Source organism: Coregonus lavaretus (genome assembly GCF_964263955.1).
Source record: "Coregonus lavaretus genome assembly, chromosome: 7".
NCBI lineage: Eukaryota > Metazoa > Chordata > Actinopteri > Salmoniformes > Salmonidae > Coregonus > Coregonus lavaretus.
In genome coordinates this window covers 49,273,061-49,295,131 of record NC_139994.1, presented here as the reverse complement: position 1 = coordinate 49,295,131, position 22,071 = coordinate 49,273,061, and the positions used below count along the sequence as shown (strand labels likewise).

At 45.0% G+C, this 22,071-nt stretch overlaps 1 protein-coding gene across 1 annotated transcript in view; it reads left to right on the top strand.

Moving 5' to 3' along the window:
- Nucleotides 1–22,071, top strand: part of svep1 (sushi, von Willebrand factor type A, EGF and pentraxin domain containing 1) — a gene marked incomplete at its 5' end in the record, with an annotated part of 111,231 nt that overhangs the window by 84,840 nt on the left and 4,320 nt on the right. Inside the window, 17 exons of the mRNA XM_084166004.1 lie at nt 452–571; nt 900–1,076; nt 4,862–4,946; nt 5,255–5,446; nt 5,862–6,029; nt 6,726–6,924; nt 7,045–7,518; nt 7,795–10,562; nt 10,670–10,901; nt 11,172–11,327; nt 11,836–11,899; nt 12,065–12,238; nt 12,418–12,594; nt 13,354–13,545; nt 16,154–16,324; nt 16,780–16,875; nt 19,496–19,591. Coding sequence (XP_084022130.1) covers nt 452–571; nt 900–1,076; nt 4,862–4,946; nt 5,255–5,446; nt 5,862–6,029; nt 6,726–6,924; nt 7,045–7,518; nt 7,795–10,562; nt 10,670–10,901; nt 11,172–11,327; nt 11,836–11,899; nt 12,065–12,238; nt 12,418–12,594; nt 13,354–13,545; nt 16,154–16,324; nt 16,780–16,875; nt 19,496–19,591 — 5,541 coding nt within the window. The remainder of the gene's footprint in view (nt 1–451; nt 572–899; nt 1,077–4,861; nt 4,947–5,254; nt 5,447–5,861; nt 6,030–6,725; nt 6,925–7,044; nt 7,519–7,794; nt 10,563–10,669; nt 10,902–11,171; nt 11,328–11,835; nt 11,900–12,064; nt 12,239–12,417; nt 12,595–13,353; nt 13,546–16,153; nt 16,325–16,779; nt 16,876–19,495; nt 19,592–22,071) is intronic.

Sequence of the window (22,071 nt, the reverse complement as noted above, 5' to 3'; positions counted from 1 at the left end):
TTGGGTGGTGGACCATTCTTGATACACACAGGAAACTGTTGAGCGTGAAATACCCAGCAGCGTTACAGTTCTTGACACACTCAAACTGGTGCGCCTGGCACCTACTACCGTACCCCGTTCATAGGCACTTAAATATTTTGTCTTTCCCATTCACCCTCTGAATGGGACACATACACAATCCATGTCTCAGTTGTCTCAAGGCTTAAGAATCCTTCTTTAACCTGTGTCCTCCCCTTTATCTACACTCACTGAAGTGGATATAACAAGTGACCTCATTAAGGGTTCATAGCTTTCACCTGGATTCACCTGGTCAGTCTATGTCATGGAAAGATGTTCCTAATGTTTTGTACACTCAGTGTATATTTACCGTATTTAGTGTATGTCAATAAATACATGTTTTCAAACAGTGCAGTGTGTGTGCAGTGTGTAATGATGGTGTGTGTACATACAGATGTGGATGAGTGTGCTTTGGGCTCAGACTGCGATGAACACGCCAGCTGTCAGAACACAGATGGCTCTTATACCTGCACCTGTATCCACCCCTACACCGGAGACGGGAAGAACTGCACAGGTAACACACACACAAACACGCACACACACGTACTGTAACATACTGTAGGCCCAGACCATACCACCTGAGCCCAAGGTTTTCCCCAGTCAGGTCCTGTGGTCAGGAAAATATCATGGCCCCAGCAATGACACTCTTCCTAGTTATATCACAAGCTACAAAACCCCTTAGCTACTGTATAGTAATGCCTCTCATGCCTTATCATCAAACAAATAGAGTTTACCAAAATGTTTTAATTCATTACTATCTATTGGCACTTCAAGATGCAGTATGTAGCTACAGTACCAAACCTTTGTAGTATTTTTTCTCTGCATTTATGTTATCAATCTAGAGCCAGTAAAGTGTGAGAACCCGGGGGCGCCAGAGTTTGGCTACCGGGACGGCAGTAACTTCCTGATGGGAAGTGAGGTCGTGTTCACCTGCGAGGAGGGCTACGAACTGATTGGCTCATCGCATGTCCAATGCCTGGAGACAGGAACCTGGAATGGTGTTTTCCCATACTGCAGAGGTACAGAAAACATCAACATATTTTACTGTACATGTTAATATATGGCATGATAATATACAGTGCCTTGCAAAAGTATTCATCCCCCTTGGCGTTTTTCCGATTTTGTAGCATTACAACCTGTAATTTAAATGGATTTTTATTTGGATTTCATGTAATGGACAAAAAAGTGAAATGAAAAAAATAACTTGTTTAAAAAAATTCAAAAAAATAACTTGTTTAAAAGATTTGTCCATTTTGCATATGTATTCACCCCCTTTGCTATGAAGCCCCTAAATAAGATCTGGTGCAACCAATTACCTTCAGAAGTCACATAATTAATTAAATAAAGTCCAGCTGTGTGCAATCTAAGTGTCACATGATCTGTCACATGATCTCAGTATATATACTCTGGAGGCCCCAGAGTCTGCAACCCCACTAAGCAAGGGGCACAACCAAGCAAGCAGCACCATGAAGACCAAGGAGCTCTCCAAACAGGTCAGGGACAAAGTTGTGTACAGATCAGGGTTGGGTTATAAAAAAATATCAGAAACTTTGAACATCCCACGGAGCACCATTAAATCCATTATTAAAAAATGGAAAGAATATGGCACCACAACAAACCTGCCAAGAGATGGCCGCCCACCAAAACTCACGGACCAGGCAAGGAGGGTATTAATCAGAGAGGCAACGAAGAGACCAAAGATAACCCTGAAGGAGCTGCAAAGCTCCACAGCTGAGATTAGAGTATCTGTCCATAGGACCACTTTAAGCCGTACACTCCACAGAGCTGGGCTTTACGGAAGAGTGGCCAGAAAAAAACCATTGCTTATGCTGTTGGGATATTTTTCATCGGCAGGGACTGGGAAACTGGTCAGAATTGAAGGAATGATGGATGGCACTAAATACAGGGAAATTCTTGAGAGAAACCTGTTTCAGTCTTCCAGAGATTTGAGACTAGGACGGAGGTTTACCTTCCAGCAGGACAATGACCCTAAGCATACTGCTAAAGCAACACTTGAGTGTTTTAAGGGGAAACATTTAAATGTCTTGGAATGGCCTAGTCAAAGCCCAGACCTCAATCCAATTGAGAATCTGTGGTATGACTTAAAGATTGCTGTATACCAGTGGAACCAATTCAACTTGAAGGAGCTGGAGCAGTTTAGCCTTGAAGAATGGGAAAAAATCCCAGTGGCTAGATGTGCCAAGGTATTGACTTTGGGGGGGTGGGGGGTGGGGATAGTTATGAATAGTTATGCATGGTCAAGTTTTCTGTTTTTTTTGTCTTATTTCTTGTTTGTTTCACAAGAAAAATATTTTGCATCTTCAAAGTGGTAGGCATGTTGTGTAAATCAAATGATACAACCCCAAAAAAATCCATTTTAATTCCAGGTTGTAAGGCAACAAAATAGGAAAAATGTCAAGAGGGGTGAATACTTTCGCAAGCTACTGTATTGTACAATGATCATCACAGTATGTTTTAGTCTGTCCAATTGTATGAAATGATATAACATATATATTTTTTAAATGTTTTTGTCATTTAGCAGATGCTCTTATCCAGATCGACTTACAGGAGCAGTTAGGGTTAAGTGCCTTGCTCAAGGGCACATCGGCAGATTGTTCACCTAGTTGGCTCTGCGATTCTAACTAGCGACCTTTTGGTTGCTGGGCTAACGCTCTTAACCGCTAGGCTACCTACCACTGACATAACATACAAAATTAATCCTCTTTTCACATTATGATTTTCATTGTTAGTATCAGTAGAGATCCAGCATTATGTAAAGTATGTTAATGTATCCAGAAATACCCAGTTTCATGATAGTCCATTTACATTTGAGTAATCTAACACTACCCTCATATCCAGAGGGTACAGCCACTGCATTCAATGAGGTACTTAGACAACAACATTATAAATAACACAATTATCCTGATTATGCCCATCGATCGTTTGTTACTCTCAGATCTGCCTCTGGATAGGCCTCTGGACCGGGCCACTGGCCACTGGATCTAACCCTATCCACACTGGTTCTTATGTTGTTTGTCAAAAAGTTATCAACCCTTTATTAGACCCCATTGAAATATGAGGATACTGGCAGGTGAACTGAAGTTTTGGTTCAAAGTTTCATAACATAATAGGACATTATACAGTCGTGGTCAAACGTTTTGAGAATGACACATATACTAATTTTCACAAAGTCTGCTGCCTCAGTTTTGATGATGGCAATTTGCATATACTCAATGCATGAAGAGTGATCAGATGAATTGCAATTAATTGCAAAGTCCCTCTTTGCCATGAAAATGAACTTAAACCCCAAAAAACATTTTGGCTGCATTTCAGCCCTGCCACAAAAGGACCAGCTGCCATCATGTCAGTGATTCTCTCGTTAACACAGGTGAGAGTGTTGACGAACACAAGGCTGGAGATCACTCTGTCATGCTGATTGAGTTAGAATAGCAGACTGGAAGCTTTAAAATGAGGGTGATGCTTGAAATCATTGTTCTTCCTCTGTTAACCATGGTTACCTGCAAGGAAACACGTGCCGTCATCATTGCTTTGCACAAAAAGGGCTTCACAGGCAAGGATATTGCTGCTAGTAAGATTGCACCTAAATCAACCATTTATCGGATCATCAAGAACTTCAAGGAGAGAGGTTCAATTGTTGTGAAGAAGGCGTCAGGGCACCCAAGAAAGTCCAGCAAGCGCCAGGACCGTCTCCTAAAGTTGATTCAGCTGCGGGATCGGGGCACCACCAGTGCAGAGCTTGCTCAGGAATGGCAGCAGGCAGGTGTGAGTGCATCTGCACGCACAGTGAGGCAAAGACTTTTGGAGGATGGTGTCAAGAAGGGCAGCAAAGAAGCCACTTCTCTCCAGGAAAAACATCAGGGACAGACTGATATTCTGCAAAAGGTACAGGGATTGGACTGCTGAGGACTGGGGTAAAGTAATTTTCTCTGATGAATCCCCTTTCCGATTGTTTGGGGCATCCGGAAAACACCTTGTCCGGAGAAGACAAGGTGAGCGCTACCATCAGTCCTGTGTCATGCCAACAGTAAAGCATCCTGAGACCATTCATGTGTGGGGTTGCTTCTCAGCCAAGGGAGTGGGCTCACTCACAATTTTGCCTTAGAACACAGCCATGAATAAAGAATGGTACCAACACATCCTCCGAGAGCAACTTCTCCCAACCATCCAAAACAGTTTGGTGACGACCAATGCCTTTTCCAGCATGATGGAGCACCTTGCCATAAGGCAAAATATGATTAAGTGGCTCAGAGAACAAAACATCAACATTTTGGGTCCATAGCCAGGAAACTCCCCAGACCTTAATCCCATTGAGAACTTGTGGTTGATCCTCAAGAGGCGGGTGGACAAACAAAAACCCACAAATTCTGACAAACTCCAAGCATTGATTATGCAAGAATGGGCTGCCATCAGTCAGGATGTGGCCCAGAAGTTAATTGACAGCATGCCAGGGCGGATTGCAGAGGTCTTGAAAAAGAAGGGTCAACACTGCAAATATTGACTCTTTGCATAAACTTAATGTAATTGTCAATAAAAGCCTTTGACACTTATGGAATGCTTGTAATTATATTTCAGTATACCATAGTAACATCTGACAAAAATATCTCATAACACAGAAGCAGCAAACTTTGTGAAGACCAATACTTGTGTCATTCTCAAAACTTTTGACCACGACTGTATTATAGAACAACATAACATGATCGAACATTATTTACCTAAGAACTTTCTGAAAGCAGTTTATTTTAATAAAACTGATCAGCCCCCACGGTCTTGTCTTGTCCCTCAGCCCTCTCCTGTGGACAGCCCTCTGTCCCAGAGAACACTATGATGATGGGGACCAACTTCACGTTTGGAAGCAAGGTGACTTTCAGGTACCACCGTCAGCCATTTACAACAAGTGTCATACTGACAAAGGAGACCATTTAGACGTAACAACAATATGAATTTGCTGTTACATTGAGATAATGCTGCATTATGAGATCAAATATATTCTGTTCTATATTTTCTCTTTCCAATTAAGATACTGTATGTGTTACTTACTGTAAAGATATCAACAACCAAATGCATTTCCATGAGCATTAAGCTGATAGATAGTTGTTGAAATAAACCTCTATTTACATTGCCATGTCTCCCGTATTCCCCATTATGAATGTATCTATATCTCTCTGGTCCACTTCAGCTGCGTTAAGGGGTTCGTCCCAGGTGACCCCTATGATATGCAGTGTCAAGCCAGTCTGAAGTGGAGCAGAGCGCCCCCTGCCTGTCAACCAGTCACCTGCGGGGACCCTCCACACGTAGACAATTCAGATTTCACCCTCAAAGGGAAAACCTACCTGTCCACAGTGATCTACACCTGTGCAGAGGGATACAGGTAAGGATGAAGTCTGTCCTGGGTTATCATTTCTGGTCTTATATCCACATAGCGTCTCAGAGTGGGAGTGCTGATCTAGGATCAGGTCTCCAACTGTCCATATAATCGTATTCATCGTAATCTAAAAGGTGAAACTGATCCTAGATCAGCAGTCCCTGGTATTATAGGTCTTATAAAGGGTTCATGAAGGCTTCATAAAAGGATAAGATCCTTATCCATCTAAAAGTATAAGACATTCTATAGATTGAAGCTCCTCCCTCGATGTAGTGACTGAAAGTGGTAGCTAGGAAATATGTGATAGAAAGTAACATACTACTGTTGCTGGGCATACTGCTTAAAAGTGTTGTGAGTGTTATAGATTGTGTGTGTGTATGAGTATAGATATATTGTGTGTAAAAGGTGTGCGTGTGTTAAGACTGCAGGGCTCTGAGGAGGTGGTGTGTGAGGCGTCAGGTGAGTGGAGCAGCCCCACCCCTTTGTGTGCCAGCATCCACTGTGGAGACCCTCCTGCCCTCGGAGACGCCGCGACCATTGGGGACGACCACGCCCTGGGCAACAAGGTGCACTACGTCTGCAAAGAAGGGTAACTAGTATGTTAACTCAATTGAGGCCTTGTATTCCAGGCATTTGGGCTTTGCGAGTGTTGTAAGACATGCCTCAATGTTAGCGTTAGAGTTATTACCATTAAAGTCACAGTTCAAGTAATCTCGTCCACCAGCCGGCTCTCTCTGTCAAACCGTCTGGTTTCACAAGTCTATGGCAAGAGCGGACGAAACAACCGCTGATTTTAATTGGCTGATCTCTCAGCTCATTAGCATAACCCTCCCCCCTACATTGTGGTCTTCAAAGCGTGAGCAGGGCAAGTCCTTTAAGGAAGTGAGTTTGGAAAATCTGAAAGTACGCATCTTAGAAATAGTTTTCACATATAAACGTTATATGCCTGAACTCCGAATCAATTGGGCTTCCGAAAAAATGGTATGGTCAACGTGATAGAACATTTATTTTGATTAGCGAATAATACAGCTGTAGCATGCTCGCTCCCTCTCCCGCCTCGATTTTAACCGCACCCTTTTCAAGTCCTACTTTGTTGCACAGTGTTACCAGGCTCAATGCGTCAGCAAATTGAGCTTGGGGCGAGGTTACAGTTCAAGTAGTTGTTACAGTATGGAGTTGTACAAGCAGTAATGGTATACGATTTTGTATCTTTACTTTTAGTTATATTGTTGGATTTATTACTTCCTGTCCTGATCCACATTTTATTGTCTCCGTGTCCCCACAGATACACTCTGATTGGACCAGAGACCAGAGAGTGCCTGTCAACTGGCCAATGGAGTCCTACCTCCGCTCAGTGTGTCCCCCGCTCCTGTGGCCCTCCCCCTTCCATAGACCACGCCATTGCCCATGCCGGCCACCAGCTGTTTGGCGACATGGCCAACTACTTCTGCACAGACGGCTATACCGCCGGCAACAACTCCAAGGTTATTCATCTCTTTTATTGCCCTTTGTTTGTTTTGATGTCGTTCATTTTATTGTTAACAAAAAGTAAGTGTGTTGCGATGCTAAATGCAAAGTTAAATAAAGTTTGATTTGATTTCAAGGTGGTCTGCAACGCCCAGGGACTGTGGGCGCCCCCCGAAGGCCAGGAGGTCCCTCGCTGCATCGCCAACTTCTGCCAGCGCCCGCCTGACCTACCCCACGCCATCTTGGACTCCGCCAATAAACCCAAGTACGCCAGCAACACAGAGGTCAGCTACAAATGTGAAGAGGGCTTCGTCCTCAACACAACCGCCACATTGAAATGCATGATTGGAGGGGAATGGATGCCCTTGCCATACGATGTGGGTTGCGTGCCGGTGCGGTGCTCCAAACCGACTGGCATCGTGAGAGGGTATGTGAGTGGAACCAACTATAGTTTTGGAGCGATGGTGGCGTACAGCTGTGATAAGGGTTTCCTGATCCGAGGGGAGAAGAGGAGGACATGTAAGGCCAATGGAGAGTGGGGAGGGGTCCTACCTGTCTGTCAGCCTGTCTCCTGCCCCTTCCCCCCGTCACTCAAAAATGGATTCATCCAGGTACCTTGTTCCTAACTATATTCATTACAAAAAAAAATATTATACATTTTGTAAGTCCATTAATTGAGTAAAAACAACTACAAGTTAAATTTCAGAGTTTCAACTTTGTAATTGATTCCATCAGACGGCCCACTCGTTCCTGTGCTTGGTCATCTAATTCGATCATAGAGAAAGATCCTTCTCATTCTTTCTGGCAAGAGATCTTGCTTCATCTCAGTCAAAACACAGTGTCCTCTCTGTACCATAAAACATCTTCTTCTGTGTTTCACACTACAGAATAAAGGCCGTTTCATCTTCAACAGCAAAGTGACATACGCATGCAACGCCGGCTACCGGCTGACGGGCCGTCCGGAGCGATTGTGCCTGGCTAACCGCCAGTGGTCCAACGGCGACTCACCCGTCTGCCACCTCCTGACCTGCGACCCACCGCCCAGCATCCTGCACGGCCAATACCGTGGCTCCGTCTTCGAGGTGGGCCGCAAGGTCGAGTACGTCTGTGATGAGGGCTACGAGCTTGCTGGTGACGGCGTGTGGACATGTCTGAAGTACGGCAAGTGGGACAAATCGAGGCGTCCGCGCTGCTCCCCGGTCCGGTGTCCAGAGCCGCCCCTAGAGGAGAACCACCTGGTTCTACGTAGTCTAGACTCCGACTCCGGAACTGTAGAACTGTCCTGCGAGGAGGGGTATGTTCTCCACGGCGCCCGGACCCTCCGCTGCACCCCCGCCCAGGAGTGGAATGACACCTTCCCCGTCTGCAAGCAGGTGTTCTGCGGCCCATCTCCCGAGGTGGCCTTCGGCGACCCGTCGTCGGCACTGTTGTCGGCCCTGTCCTATTTCGGCTCGGTGGTGAGCTACTCCTGCATGGACGGGTTTACTCTGAGGAAGGAGGGGTCTGTGACCTGCCAGGCGGATGGATACTGGAGCAGCCCTGTCCCAGAGTGTATACCAGTAGAGTGTCCCCAACCTGTAGAGATAGCTAACGGTATAGTGGATGTTCAGGGACTGATGTACCTCAGCACGGCCCTTTACAGCTGTAAACCTGGTTATACTTTAGTGGGCAACACTACGGTACTCTGTGGTGAAAGTGGGCTATGGATTGGAGGCGTGCCTTCTTGTCGACCAATCGAGTGCTCCATCCCCAAAGAGATACCCAATGGGAAGGTGGCGTATACCAAACTCCAGTTCAGCCACGCTGTCACCTACTCCTGTCGCCGTGGTTACCGTCTCCAAGGCCCCGAGACATTGAAGTGTCTGGCAAACGGGCAGTGGGATCAAAAAACACCCTTGTGTGTCCAGATCTACTGCGCCCCGCCCAAACCCATAGACAACGGCTTCGTGGAGGGACTCGACCACAAATTCGGCGTCACCATCTTCTACAGCTGTTTCCCCAGCTTCCAATTGGTCGGCCAGAACCACCTGACCTGCGAGGAGTTCGGTTGGTCTAGTTCTGTCCCAGTCTGCGTTCCCTCCGACTGCGGCCTGCCCCCTCATATCGACTTTGGCGAGTATTTGAGGCTCTTGGATCCGAACGCAGAGCTAGCCGGCAGGGATGCGGCTATAACCTCCAAGCCTATAGGTGGCGCTACAGTGGCATTTTCACCCACGGATATGAGCTTCCTGCATGGGACTGTGATAGTGTACCGCTGCCACAAGGGCTATGAGCTTACAGCCCCTACGGCCTTATTGTGCCTGGAGGATGGTGGATGGAATGGGACAGCTCCGATGTGTGTCCCTTCAGAGTGTGAGGAGCCGCCCAGCCCGGACCACGGCTCTGTGAACATCACAGACACAACCCTGGGCAGCCTGGTGAAGTACAGCTGTGAGGTGGGCTACGAGTTAGAGGGGGAGTCAGTCAGACAGTGTGTGGCGGCCCGACAGTGGAGCGATGTACCGCCTGTCTGCCGACCTATAACCTGCAATGACCCGGGCAACATTGATAACGGCTCGAACCACGTGGACTCCTTCCTGTATCTGGGAGTGTTGCGTTACGAGTGTAATTCCGGGTTCATCCTGAAGGGTGGCAACACCAGGACCTGTCAGGCAGACAGTAGGTGGGATGGTGAGAAGCCGTGGTGTGAGCCTGTCTTATGTGGCTCTCCAGTCGTCCCTAGTGATGTCACTGTGAAGGGGAAGGAATATACGTTTAACAAACAGGTTGAGCTGAGCTGTAAGCCTGGATTGCTCCTACAAGGCCCCTCTGTTAGTGTGTGTCAGGCCGATGGTACATGGAGTCAAGGGTCGCCTGAATGCCGCCTGGCAAACTGTGGCAGACCAACATCCATCCAAAATGGTCAAGTCCTGGGCTCGGACTTTGGCTACGGTCGTGAGGTGCGGTACAAGTGCGAGGAGGGGTACAGCCTCAGCGGCGGCAACCCCACACGGTTGTGTCGCGGGGATGGACTCTGGGAGGAAGGCCCTGCCCCTCGCTGTGACATCATTGCCTGTGGCCCGCCGCAGGACATCAGCCACGGGTTCCTCAACGGCTCCAGCTTCAACTACGATGACGTCGTCGAGTACGTGTGTTTCGACGGGTACGAGGTCGTTGGAGACCCCGTCCTCCGCTGTTCTGCCCAGGGCCACTGGCTTGGGACGGTACCAGAGTGCCTCCCCTGCCTCTGCACCCCTCCAGTGTTAAAATATGGGGTGGTGCTGGGGCACGACCACGCCTGCGGCGACCGGGTCTCCTTCCACTGTGATGAGGGCTACAAGATCCTGGGGCCGTCAGCGGCAACGTGTGAGAAGGGCGGGTTGTGGAGCCCAGGTGTTCCTGTGTGTGGCCGGGGGAGGTGTGTGGCTGCTCCGCCTACAATACCCCACGCTGTCCTGCAGGGCGGCAGCGCCACTGCACCTGACACAGTCACCTACAGGTGCAGGCCGGGTTACCAGATGAAGGGGTCCTACCCCCATGTTACCTGTGGTAGGGAGGGCAGGTGGGGGGAGGTGAGGATCAGCTGTGAGCCCGTCTCCTGTGAAGCGCCAACTCCTGTACCTCATGCTCAGGTGGTGGGAGAGATATTCACCTTTGGGAGCCAGATCCAATACAGGTGAATATGAACTTCTGTATCTTATTTGTCCAATCTTTGTGTTAGAGAAGTACCACTATTCAAGTAGATAGTATGGTATTTCATTTCCCTCTCCCCCCTCTCTCCAGGTGTGATGAGGGGTATGAGCTGTCCAGCCAGTCTGACTCTCTAAGCTGTCAATCTGAGGGCACCTGGTCTAAACACAGCATCAGGTGCCGCCCCGCCCCGTGTTCGCTCCCTGCCAACCTCACCACCCACGTCCTGGTCACGGGGGAGGACCTCACCCCGGTTGGGGGGGTAGTCACCCTCTCCTGCCCAACGGGTTTCATCCTGCAGGGACCAGGCCTGGCAGAGTGCCAAGTGAGACTGCTACTGTGTCAAATTTTAATGTGGTGAAATTTGTTTTTTCATCAATTGCATTGATGTTTTGGCCCAAAAGGCCTTCATCAGAATGCTGAAGAATAACAGACAGAACCTAGTCAGAACTTTACCTCTGGTAAATTTTATCACCTTTTATCTCGACTACTGGGTTATTCACATCATTCATTTCATGTGATTTAGCTAAATGTTAGCTAAATGTTTACTGAATATTAATTAATTTCATGACTATTTCTTTATGTTATACGGTAGCTGGGTGGTAACTGGTCTCCAGGCCTCTCCTCTGTGTCCTGTGGTCTGGTGGTTTGTGAGAAACCTCCTCTTCTTCCACATGGCATCACTGAGGGGGACAGTTACAGCTACGGAGACATTGTCTTGTACACCTGCCTGCCTGGGTTTGAGATTAAGGTAATATTTGACAGTCTGATACAATATTATACCACCACAATATTATATTATTACAATATTATTACAATATTATTAAAGAATAGAGAAACAAATATTGGTATTTCCAGAGACCAAAAAGCTGAACAGATAAACACATTTTTGATTTGCAGGAGGGTGGAATTACATTGAATCAAAGTTATAATCATATTGATTAGAGAATAGAGAGCAATGCATCATGGTAGATTTGAGATTGCTATAGTGAGAAATCTAATAAATGTCACTATCACTCTTACTTTGTGTGAAACCTGAGAGCCTGCCAAACACACTATGTGCATTGCCTAGGCACATTTTCTATTACTGGAAATCACGACATCACTTCCCCAAAACCATTAATGAAAGTGCATGCTGAGTCATAATGGAAGCAGAGAGAGCTGAGTGAGTCTGTGTTAACAGATAGATTCACAATTCCCAGTGTCTATTTTTGTATAGATACACAGTGTCTGTAATACAGCAACTCACTCTATTACAGGGAGACTCTGTACAGACCTGTCAAGGAGGAGGAACATGGAGTGGGGCTCAGCCTATGTGTGTCAGTAAGTGTGTGTGTGTGTGTGTGTGAGAAGTTTTGATATAGTATGGAATTGTTCCTTTGTGTCAATTTGCATACTGATAGAATGTGCGTGAGTGAATACGTTTAAATGCACCAATTTAGCAGAAATGATTACTATTTTCCACATCCAAATGTCCTGTGTCCTCAGCTGTATCATGTGGCCCACCTCCCTCTGTGGAGAAAGCAGAGGTACAGACATCAGATGAAACGTACCAGGGCAACGTCACCTATGTGTGCAACCCTGGCTTACATCTGATTGGCCCACAGAACCTCACCTGTCTGGCCAATGGAACATGGAGCCTGCCTGCACCAACATGTGAAGGTATGGAAGACCCGTTATTCCAGGTTGATCATATTGTCCTCTAAGGTATTTAAGACAGGTAACTTGTAATCTACTCGAGCTATTGAAATAGACAATGGAAAAATCATCATCAATTTGTTCTTCATATCTCTCTCTTTCCCTCCCTCTCTCTCTCGCTCTCTTTCTCCCTCTCCTCTCAGTTGGCCAGGGTTGTGGCATCCCCAAGGAGCTGTTAAATGGTAGGGTGCAGGAACAGAACCTGACCACCGGGCGTGCTGTTGCGTTTCAGTGTGATAAAGGCTACTCCCTACAGGGTGATACTCTGGTGGTGTGTATGGGAGATGGGACATGGAGCTCCATCTTCCCCTTCTGTCAACGTAAGACTTCGAGACAAACCAACATCACTACAACATCACAACCAACATGAATGTGTTACAGGAGTTTTTCTGGGACAGGTCACATGGTCAGGGATACCTCCTGGCCCTATTCATAGACAAAATAAAGGAGACAATCAATGCTGCTGGTTTTATCTTATTCATTTATCTCAGGCTCTGTTCTTTCTATTTGTTTACAATCTGGAATAGAGTAAATAGGCATTTAACGTCATAGATTTAGCCGGTGGTAAAATTCTAGATGCTGTTTTAACCAATCAGCATTCAGGATTAGACCCACCCGTTGAATAATTGTTTCCAATCTACACACTGACTGTTGAAACCGATCAGAGATACCAGTTGTATTTCCTCACATTCTTTAGTTTACACAACAGACCACAGAGGGAGGGGAGGGCCGATGCACACAATGCTTGGCATATTTCGCAACATCCCCACCCACTGTTTCACATGCTGTTTCAAAACTGACTTCGTCAGTAGCTAACAACCTGAAAATAATATCATGAAGAGCACCGAGCACACAGCTTGCATAGTCTCACAAACATTTACACACCTTGTTATGACATTTACATGTAGCACCTGGGTTTATGCCGAACCTGTCTGTAATCCACCATTATACTCTATACATAAGCATGAATTGTCTCCAACTGGTATTCTTCTCACAAACATTTTACCCACATAGACATTTGTCAAACCTGTCTACAGTGTAATCCAATACTACAGGATACTCTGTGTCTCCCCATGCAGCCAAGCCGTGTCCCCCTCCCCCTGGATGGAAGGTGAGCAGTGGGAGTGTGAACACCTCTAAAAAGCTGTTCTACGTGGGCCAGTCATTACCGTTCACCTGTCCCAAAGGTCACCAGGCCAAGGCCAAGGCCACCACCACCATCACCTGTAGGACAGACCAGACATGGACCCCAATCAGCACTGTCTGTGAGAGTGAGTAGATAGACTTTTAACTACTGTTCTTTAATCCTGGTTCTGGTCCTGGAGACCTACTTGGGGGGCAGGGTTTTGTTCCAGCCCAGTACTAACATACCCGATCAGGTCGTTATTGTAAAAGAGAATGTGTTCTCAATTACCTTAATTGGCATGGTTAAATAAAGATAATGGTAAACCATTTCAACCACGAAAACAAGGGTTTAGTTGAATCAGGTGTGTTAGCGCAGGACTTGAAGGAAAGCCTTAACACCAAAACCTACCACATCATGACAACATAGTACACTACTCCGAGAGTGTCTGGTCAGCAATGTAAGATATGACTGGTAGATCGACTACACCAACCCATCAATTACCAGGAACGAGACAAGGATTTCAAGATAAAGTGTACAATTCTAGGTCAAGATAGAGGGATTTAATCTTCATTTCTCATTCTCTCACCATCCCTTCACCTGGTACACTTTAAGGTTATTGGTTTATTAAAAACAAAAACAGCCATAAAAACAGTACAGCCATAAAGTGTGTTCTCTAGTTTGCGTCCTAAATGGCACCCTGTTCCCTATATAGTGCACTACTTTTGACCCGAGCCCTATGGGCCCTTGTTTTAAAAGCAGTGCACTATAAAGTGAATTTCAGACGCAGCCTAGGTAGAACATCCATGTTCCAGAGGGTAGCTCTGACGGATTAGATATGAGTTACTGAGATGAAGACGGTTGAGTATGAGTCATCATATTGATATTGTTGCATCATCATCATCATCATGTTGCCGGTGATACTTTAAAAGTCCAATATCTTGAAAACTTGACTGCTGACATGCAAATCCTTTTGTGACTGTATCAACAGTGAACTAACGGGAAAAATATATAGTTTTTCAGTGGTTACCCTTTAACCGGGTAGGAGCCCACTCCAATATACTGTTTTCCCTTTATTTAACCAGGTAAGTCATTGAGAACATGTTCTCTTTTACAATAATGACCTGAAAAGAGATCTAGTTCTTTCTTAGACTCCTAGTATCACTCCACGTTCCCAACAGACAACAAGACAGTCAGATATCACTTGAGTCTGTGGGTGTAAAAGAGAAACACATTGTATTCTCACACAAGTGGTTACACGTACCGATACATGCCTTGACCCATGAACAGAACATGTTAAAACCACACAGGCATGTTTTTAGCAGTTTTAGCTGCTTACATACTGAATCCCCTGTCGTTCTGAAATCCCAACACAGTGGTTAGAAATGTGTAAACTAGCAAGGATTATGAAAACATGATTCACAGAGGGAAATCCCTGACACATTTTACATTTTTTGTCATTTTAGCAGACGCTCTTATCATGTTCAAACTGGCCCCCGTGGGGCTGAGCTACAGGGGAATACTCTGGTTATTTGCATAGCAAAAGCATTTCCTGTTGCTGTGTTCGCTTCCAAGCTTGTGTTTCTCTAATGAAGGGTGGGGTTGGGTCTGTACTTGTACAAAGAGGCATCTGTGCAGTGGCTTAGGTGATATAATGGTCTCTCTCTGGGATAATTTGGGTCATGATACTGAATCAAGTCCACTGTTTTTTCTAAAACGATTTTTACTATCCAGAAGTGAATCGATTCATAACATAACAGTTATAGAAATCCATCAAAAACAATGAATCTACATAAAAGATCCACCACACATTGTTTCTCTTATGCTATCCGCATGGCCTGCCTACTGCACATTGGGCATGGATCCTTACTATGTTCTGTTGGACTTTTCCATCACCTCTTCTCCCGTCTCTGTGGGCAGCGTGTGTTAGGCTGGATGAATGGGTTACACATTAAGCAGATCTATAATAATAATAATATGCCATTTAGCAGACGCTTTTATCCAAAGCGACTTACAGTCATGTGTGCATACATTTTTACATATGGGTGGTCCCGGGGATCGAACCCACTACCCTGGCGTTACAAGCGCCATGCTCTACCGATTGAGCTACAGAGGACCACAAGATCTGTTGTCTTCATAGCATGTTTGAAACATAGTATGTTTGCAACTCATTATGGGCTTTAAGCTGCTATGGAAACCATTCACAGTGTGTTTACACTGTGTTTTAATTCTCCCTAACGTGCATGATTGTTTGTTGGTGATAGTGTTGGTTTACAGTACAGTGCTGTTTGGTATGGTGTGTGGAGGTCAATGTATTTGCATTTCTGCCTGGCTCTTGCTTGTTGAGGCCTGCCCTGTGGACTCCAACACTAACTGATTCTCATTGGTTGGTTTGGTTTTCAAGGCCTTCTTACAAGGAACACATACTGTAGAATCACAAACACAAGCACACATTTTGGATACATCATTTGACACATCTTTGCATGGCATTCACACTTTTTTCCTTCAACGCGATCTTTATAGTCAGGTGGTTCTATTGAAGGGAAAATATGAAGCAATGTTGGTCCATTGAATAGCAGAAACAGACTGCTTGCTTACAATTAAAACTCACTTATTTCAAGCACACAGTGGCCCAAATGAGTTTAAAGGCACATGTGTGATAACATGTATATAACATGTGCATATAACATGGGCATAACATGTGGCCCAAATTAGTTGTAAGTAACCAGAGGGTCTGTCCGTCCGTTTCGGAACAGGGGTCTCCTGCGGCCCCCCTCTCCACGTGGCCCACGGGGTGGTGCGGGGGGCGGTGTTCCAGTTCGGGGACCTGGCGGTGTACTCGTGTTTTGGAGGGTACGCCATGGAGGGCCACAGCAGGAGTGTGTGTCTGGAGAACGGGACCTGGACCCCCCCTCCCGCCTGCAGAGGTAGAGAGACTGCACCCCTACTGCGTCCTAAAAGGAGGACATCCTCTACTCCTGACAGCTTGCGTGCCCTCCCCTCTGCTTCTCCAGTCCCTTGTACTGAGCACATTCACCACTCCACTCGTACACTTCCCACTTTACTTTTACATACTAGATAGCAGGGTTGTCCTGGGATGCCTGTGTCTAAGGCACCATCAGTTATGAATTGAACCGTTTCTATAAAGGAATGCTGTCTTTATGAATGCTAGTTTTATCCCAGTGCATGAAGTCGCATGGTCAAGGCCCAATCACAGCATGGCTACCAGTCACATTTTCTCATTTCTATTTAACAGGATTGGCTATTTTAACTGAATGCTTTCTCTCCCATCTACACATTCATTAGATGGGGACTGTTTGGAGGATGTGTCAGTATTTTGGCTTTAATAAGGCATGTGTGTTTGTGTGCCTTTCCTCTCCAGCGGTGTGTTGGCTGCAGTGCCTGAACGGAGGGGTGTGTCACAGACCAAACACCTGTTCCTGTCCTGAGGGGTGGATGGGTAGACTGTGTGAGGAACGTAAGTATTATAAATCAATCAATCACATTTATTTTGAATGGATGGGCAGACAGTGTCCTAGAAACAAAAATAGACACACTGGGCATTGTGAATCTATCTGTGAACACAGACTCACTCAGATATTTTTACATTTTAGTCATTTAGCAGACGCTCTTATCCAGAGCGACTTACAGTTAGTGAGTGCATACATTTTTCATACTGGCCCACCGTGGGAATCGAACCCACAACCCTGGCGTTGCAAGCGCCATGCTCTACCAACTGAGCTACAGTTATCTCTGCTTCCATTATGACTCAGCATGCAGTTTCCTTAATAGTTTTGGGGAAATGATGTAACGTGATTTCCAGTAACAGAAAATGTGCCTAGGCAATGCACATAGTGTGTTTGGCAGGCTCTCAGGTTTCACCCAAAGTAAGAGTGATAGTGACATTTATTAGATTTCTTTCTATAGCAATCTCAAATCTACCATGATGCATTGCTCTCTATTCTCTAATCCATATGATTATAACTTTGATTCAATGTAATTCCACCCTCCTGCAAATCAAAAATGTGTTTATCTGTTATGCTTTTTGGTCTCTGGATGTACCAATATTTTTTATCTGGAGCATTTAAAAAAAACTCCCATAGGCCTATTTCCTGTGGAATCATAGCACTTGCTTTGTGATTGTATTATAATCATACAATCGTTTTTGCCAAAATTGTAGCAAAACATGATATTTTTTCTCTGTTCTGTAATAATATTGTAATAATACTCTAATAATATAATATTGTAATTATAGAGGGAGAGATAAAGAACTAGAGTGAGTGAGTGTGAGAGAGAGAGAGAGAGGTAGCAAATGAAGAAAAAGAGATGTAGATTGAGAGAGAAACAGTAGAGAGAGAGAGAGAAGTATTTGGACCTCACTCCCTACTCTCATCACAACCAAAGAGTCTGTGTTAGAGAAAGTGGATCCACACTGCAGCCATGAGAAGACCCACACTGTTTCACTGACTCTGGGAAATTCACTCTCTTTGACTAGATTAACTTTACAGAGTTAAGGAGATTCACAATCCCCTTCTGTGTGAAATCTTTTCACATCCTTTTTTTGCATTATTTTTCCCAAGTGAGAGGGGTTGAGTCCGAAATGGCACCCTATTCACAGTATATAGAGCACTCATTGATTGGGCTCTGATGAAAAGTACCACACGATATATACATGTATATACACTGAACAAAAATATAAACGCAACATGCAACAATTTCAAAGATTTTACTGAGCTACAGTTCATATAAGGAAATCAGTCAATTAAAATAAATGCATTAGGCTCTAATCTATGGATTTCACATGACTGGGAATACAGATATGCATCTGTTGGTCACAGATACCTTAGAAAAAGAATTGGGGCGTGGATCAGAAAAACCAGTTAGTATCTTGTGTGACCACCATTTACCCAATGCAGCGTGACACATCTCCTTCGCATGTAGTGAATCAGGCTGTTGATTGTGGCCTGTGGAATGTTGTCCCACTCCTCTTCAATGGCTGTGCGAAGTTGCTGGATATTGGAGGGAACTGGAACACGCTGTCGTACACGTCGATTCAGAGCACACCAAACATGCTCAATGGGTCTGATGAGTATGCAGGCCATAGAAGAACTGGGACATTTTCAGCTTCCAGGAATTGTGTACAGATCCTTGCGACATGGGGCCGTGCATTATCATGCTGAAACATGAGGTGATGGCAGCGGATGAATGGCACGACAATGGGCCTCAGGATCTTGTCACGGTATCTCTATGCATTCAAATTGCCATCGATAAAATACAATTGTATTCGATATCCGAAGCTTATGCCTGCCCATACCATAACCCCACTGCCACCATGGGGCACTCTGTTCACAAAACAACATCAGCTGTCTGGGTAGCTGATCTCATACGATCCTGCAGGTGAAGAAGCCGGATGTGGAGGTTTTGGGCTGGCATGGTTACATGTGATCTGCGGTTGTGAGGCCGGTTGGACGTACTGCCAAATTCTCTAAAACGACGTTGAAGGTGACTTATGGTAGAAAAATTAACATTCAATTCTCTGGCAACAGCTCTGGTGGACATTCCTGCAGTCAACATGCCAATTGCACGCTCCCTCAAAACTTGAGACATCTGTGGCATTGTGTTGTGTGACAAAACTGCACATTTTAGAGTAGCCTTTTATTGTCCCCAGCAGAAGTGCACCTGTGTAATGATCATGCTGTTTAATCAGCTTCTTGATATGCTACACTTGTCAAGTGGATGGGTTATCTTGGCAAAGGAGAAATGCTCACTAACAGGGATGTGAACAAATTTGTGTACAAAATGAGATAAGCTTTTTGTGCATATGGAACATTTCTGGGATCTTTTCTTTCACCTCATGAAACATGGGACCAACACTTGATATGTTTTGTTTATATTTTTGTTCAGTAGGGTAGTACACTATATAAGGAATAGGGTGCCATTTTGGACGTAGCCGGAGAGAAGGCTGCTCTTTTGACATTGCTTCCTACCCACCACACACAGCTTGCCTGTGGTGGATGACCCCATAGGCCTAGTCAGTGAGGTGAAAGACAATTGAGGATGACTTTGTTTCTGTTTGTGTTTGTCCAATCAAATCACAGCGATCTGCATCCTGCCATGTCTGAACGGCGGGCGGTGCGTGGCGCCCTATCAGTGCGAGTGTCCCACGGGCTGGATGGGGACACGCTGCCACAGCGGTGAGTGTGTATGTGTTGTCTCAGTCTGTCTGTCTGTGTGTGTATGTGTGTGTGTGTGTGTTTCAGTGAGTGTGTGTGAGGAGGTCAGTGACTTAAGACAGGTCCTTCCCTTATATACTTTCTCAGTTTTCTTTGTGATGTCTCAGACTACCTTTCTAACAGCATGTCTCCCATTGACTTTCTGTATGTTTGATAAGACTTTTGTATGGAAAATATTATCTTGTTGCCTCAATGGCGATAGGAGATAGTGAAAGATACTGTACAGTATGTCAACAGGCTGTCACGGATAAAACATTTGAGCTGTCCCAAATGTGACAACATTTAGAGTTTTCTTAAAACTATTTTTCTTAAAAGAGGTAATAGGAGTTTTTTCCCACACCTCATAGTTAGGATGGAGACTTAATAGCTGACTTTTTAAGACATCTGTCTAGAATATATTTAATATTGTGTTCTAGGCTGATAATGAAGGGTGAGAGACTGATTTTTAAGTGTTGATGACGTCGGGGAGAGAATTAATTAATGATCAGAGATACTTATCCACCCATTCAGTCTGTGTCAGCGTGCGTCATACTGTAAGCCACTGTTGTAGCAGTAATGCTGCGTCCATGAAAACCAATGTGTTTGCTGTGAAAGTCATTGTTCCTTAACAGAGCCCAAAGCAAACACTGCAATCATCATAGAAGCATGGACAGAAATGCTGTCCTATAGAAACAGACTACCTCTCTGACTGTATCAATTCCTGAGGGGCGATTTGTAAGGCATTGTCAGTGAGTGGCGACAACACAACTTCTGCTGTACAGTATGTTACTGTGCTTTGGTTTTTCCACAAACAATGATGTCATCCTCTCAATATGGATGTGGTTAATACTGAAACAAAGATACTGTCTCTTCTTTTCCATTGCGTCTTTGCTCATGTCCTCTTTCTGTGTGAATGTAGTTTTGGTATGCATTTCAGGAGAATATGAATGTGGAAAACACTATTAATAGTGATAATGTAATTTAACGTAGCAGGTGTAAAAGAAACGCCTGAAACTACATATAGATCCCCTACATACTGGTTTTGATGGGAAGAGAAAAAACTGTCGGGGGAGGTTCTCTTCTGCACTGTTCAACCAATCCAGTAAATGTGGAAGAGGAGTTAAGAGTGTTGCCTTGTTAACGTCCAAAAGCGGAAGTCGAGTCACAGGCTCTCTTTTCATTTCCCCTGAAAATCGGAACATCCGGTTGTTGGGGACTATCCAGAGGCTAGTGATAGTGTACCTAGAAAAATTATGAGCACAAGTCATGCTGCACAGAGGGATGACTGCATTCCCAGTTCGCCTGAGTAATTGAGTACCACAGTTTCAGTCATAAAACCCAGAAATGGTTCCAATCGTTTTTTTCACCGTTGATTTTTCCATCTGGGATTTTCGAACTACTTCATATAAGGTCTGTGTTTCGTGTAGGCTTACCCTGGCGTTTTGATAACCGCACAAATCTCTCTCAAACAAGGTAACTATTATAAATAATTAGCATTGCAAATTTGAGATTAAATTGAGGCAAATATATTGATAAAACTCACCTTGTCTGAGAGAGAATTACACGGCTATCAAATGTCAGGCCAAGGTAAACCTACACTAAACACAATAAACTGTATACAGTGGGGGAAAAAAGTATTTAGTCAGCCACCAATTGTGCAAGTTCTCCCACTTAAAAAGATGAGAGGCCTGTAATCTTCATCATAGGTACAAATTTTTAATTAATTTATTTGCAAATTATGGTGGAAAATAAGTATTTGGTCACCTACAAACAAGCAAGATTTCTGGCTCTCACAGACCTGTAACTTCTTCTTTAAGAGGCTCCTCTGTCCTCCACTCGTTACCTGTATTAATGGCACCTGTTTGAACTTGTTATCAGTATAAAAGACACCTGTCCACAACCTCAAACAGTCACACTCCAAACTCCACTATGGCCAAGACCAAAGAGCTGTCAAAGGACACCAGAAACAAAAGTGTAGACCTGCACCAGGCTGGGAAGACTGAATCTGCAATAGGTAAGCAGCTTGGTTTGAAGAAATCAACTGTGGGAGCAATTATTAGGAAATGGAAGACATACAAGACCACTGATAATCTCCCTCGATCTGGGGCTCCACGCAAGATCTCACCCTGTGGGGTCAAAATTATCACAAGAACGGTGAGCAAAAATCCCAGAACCACACGGGGGGGACCTAGTGAATGACCTGCAGAAAGCTGGGACCAAAGTAACAAAGCCTACCATCAGTAACACACTACGCCGCCAGGGACTCAAATCCTGCAGTGCAAGACGTGTCCCCCTGCTTAAGCCAGTACATGTCCAGGCCCGTCTGAAGTTTGCTAGAGTGCATTTGGATGATCCAGAAGAGGATTGGGAGAATGTCATATGGTCAGATGAAACCAAAATATAACTTTTTGGTAAAAACTCAACTCGTCGTGTTTGGAGGACAAAGAATGCTGAGTTGCATC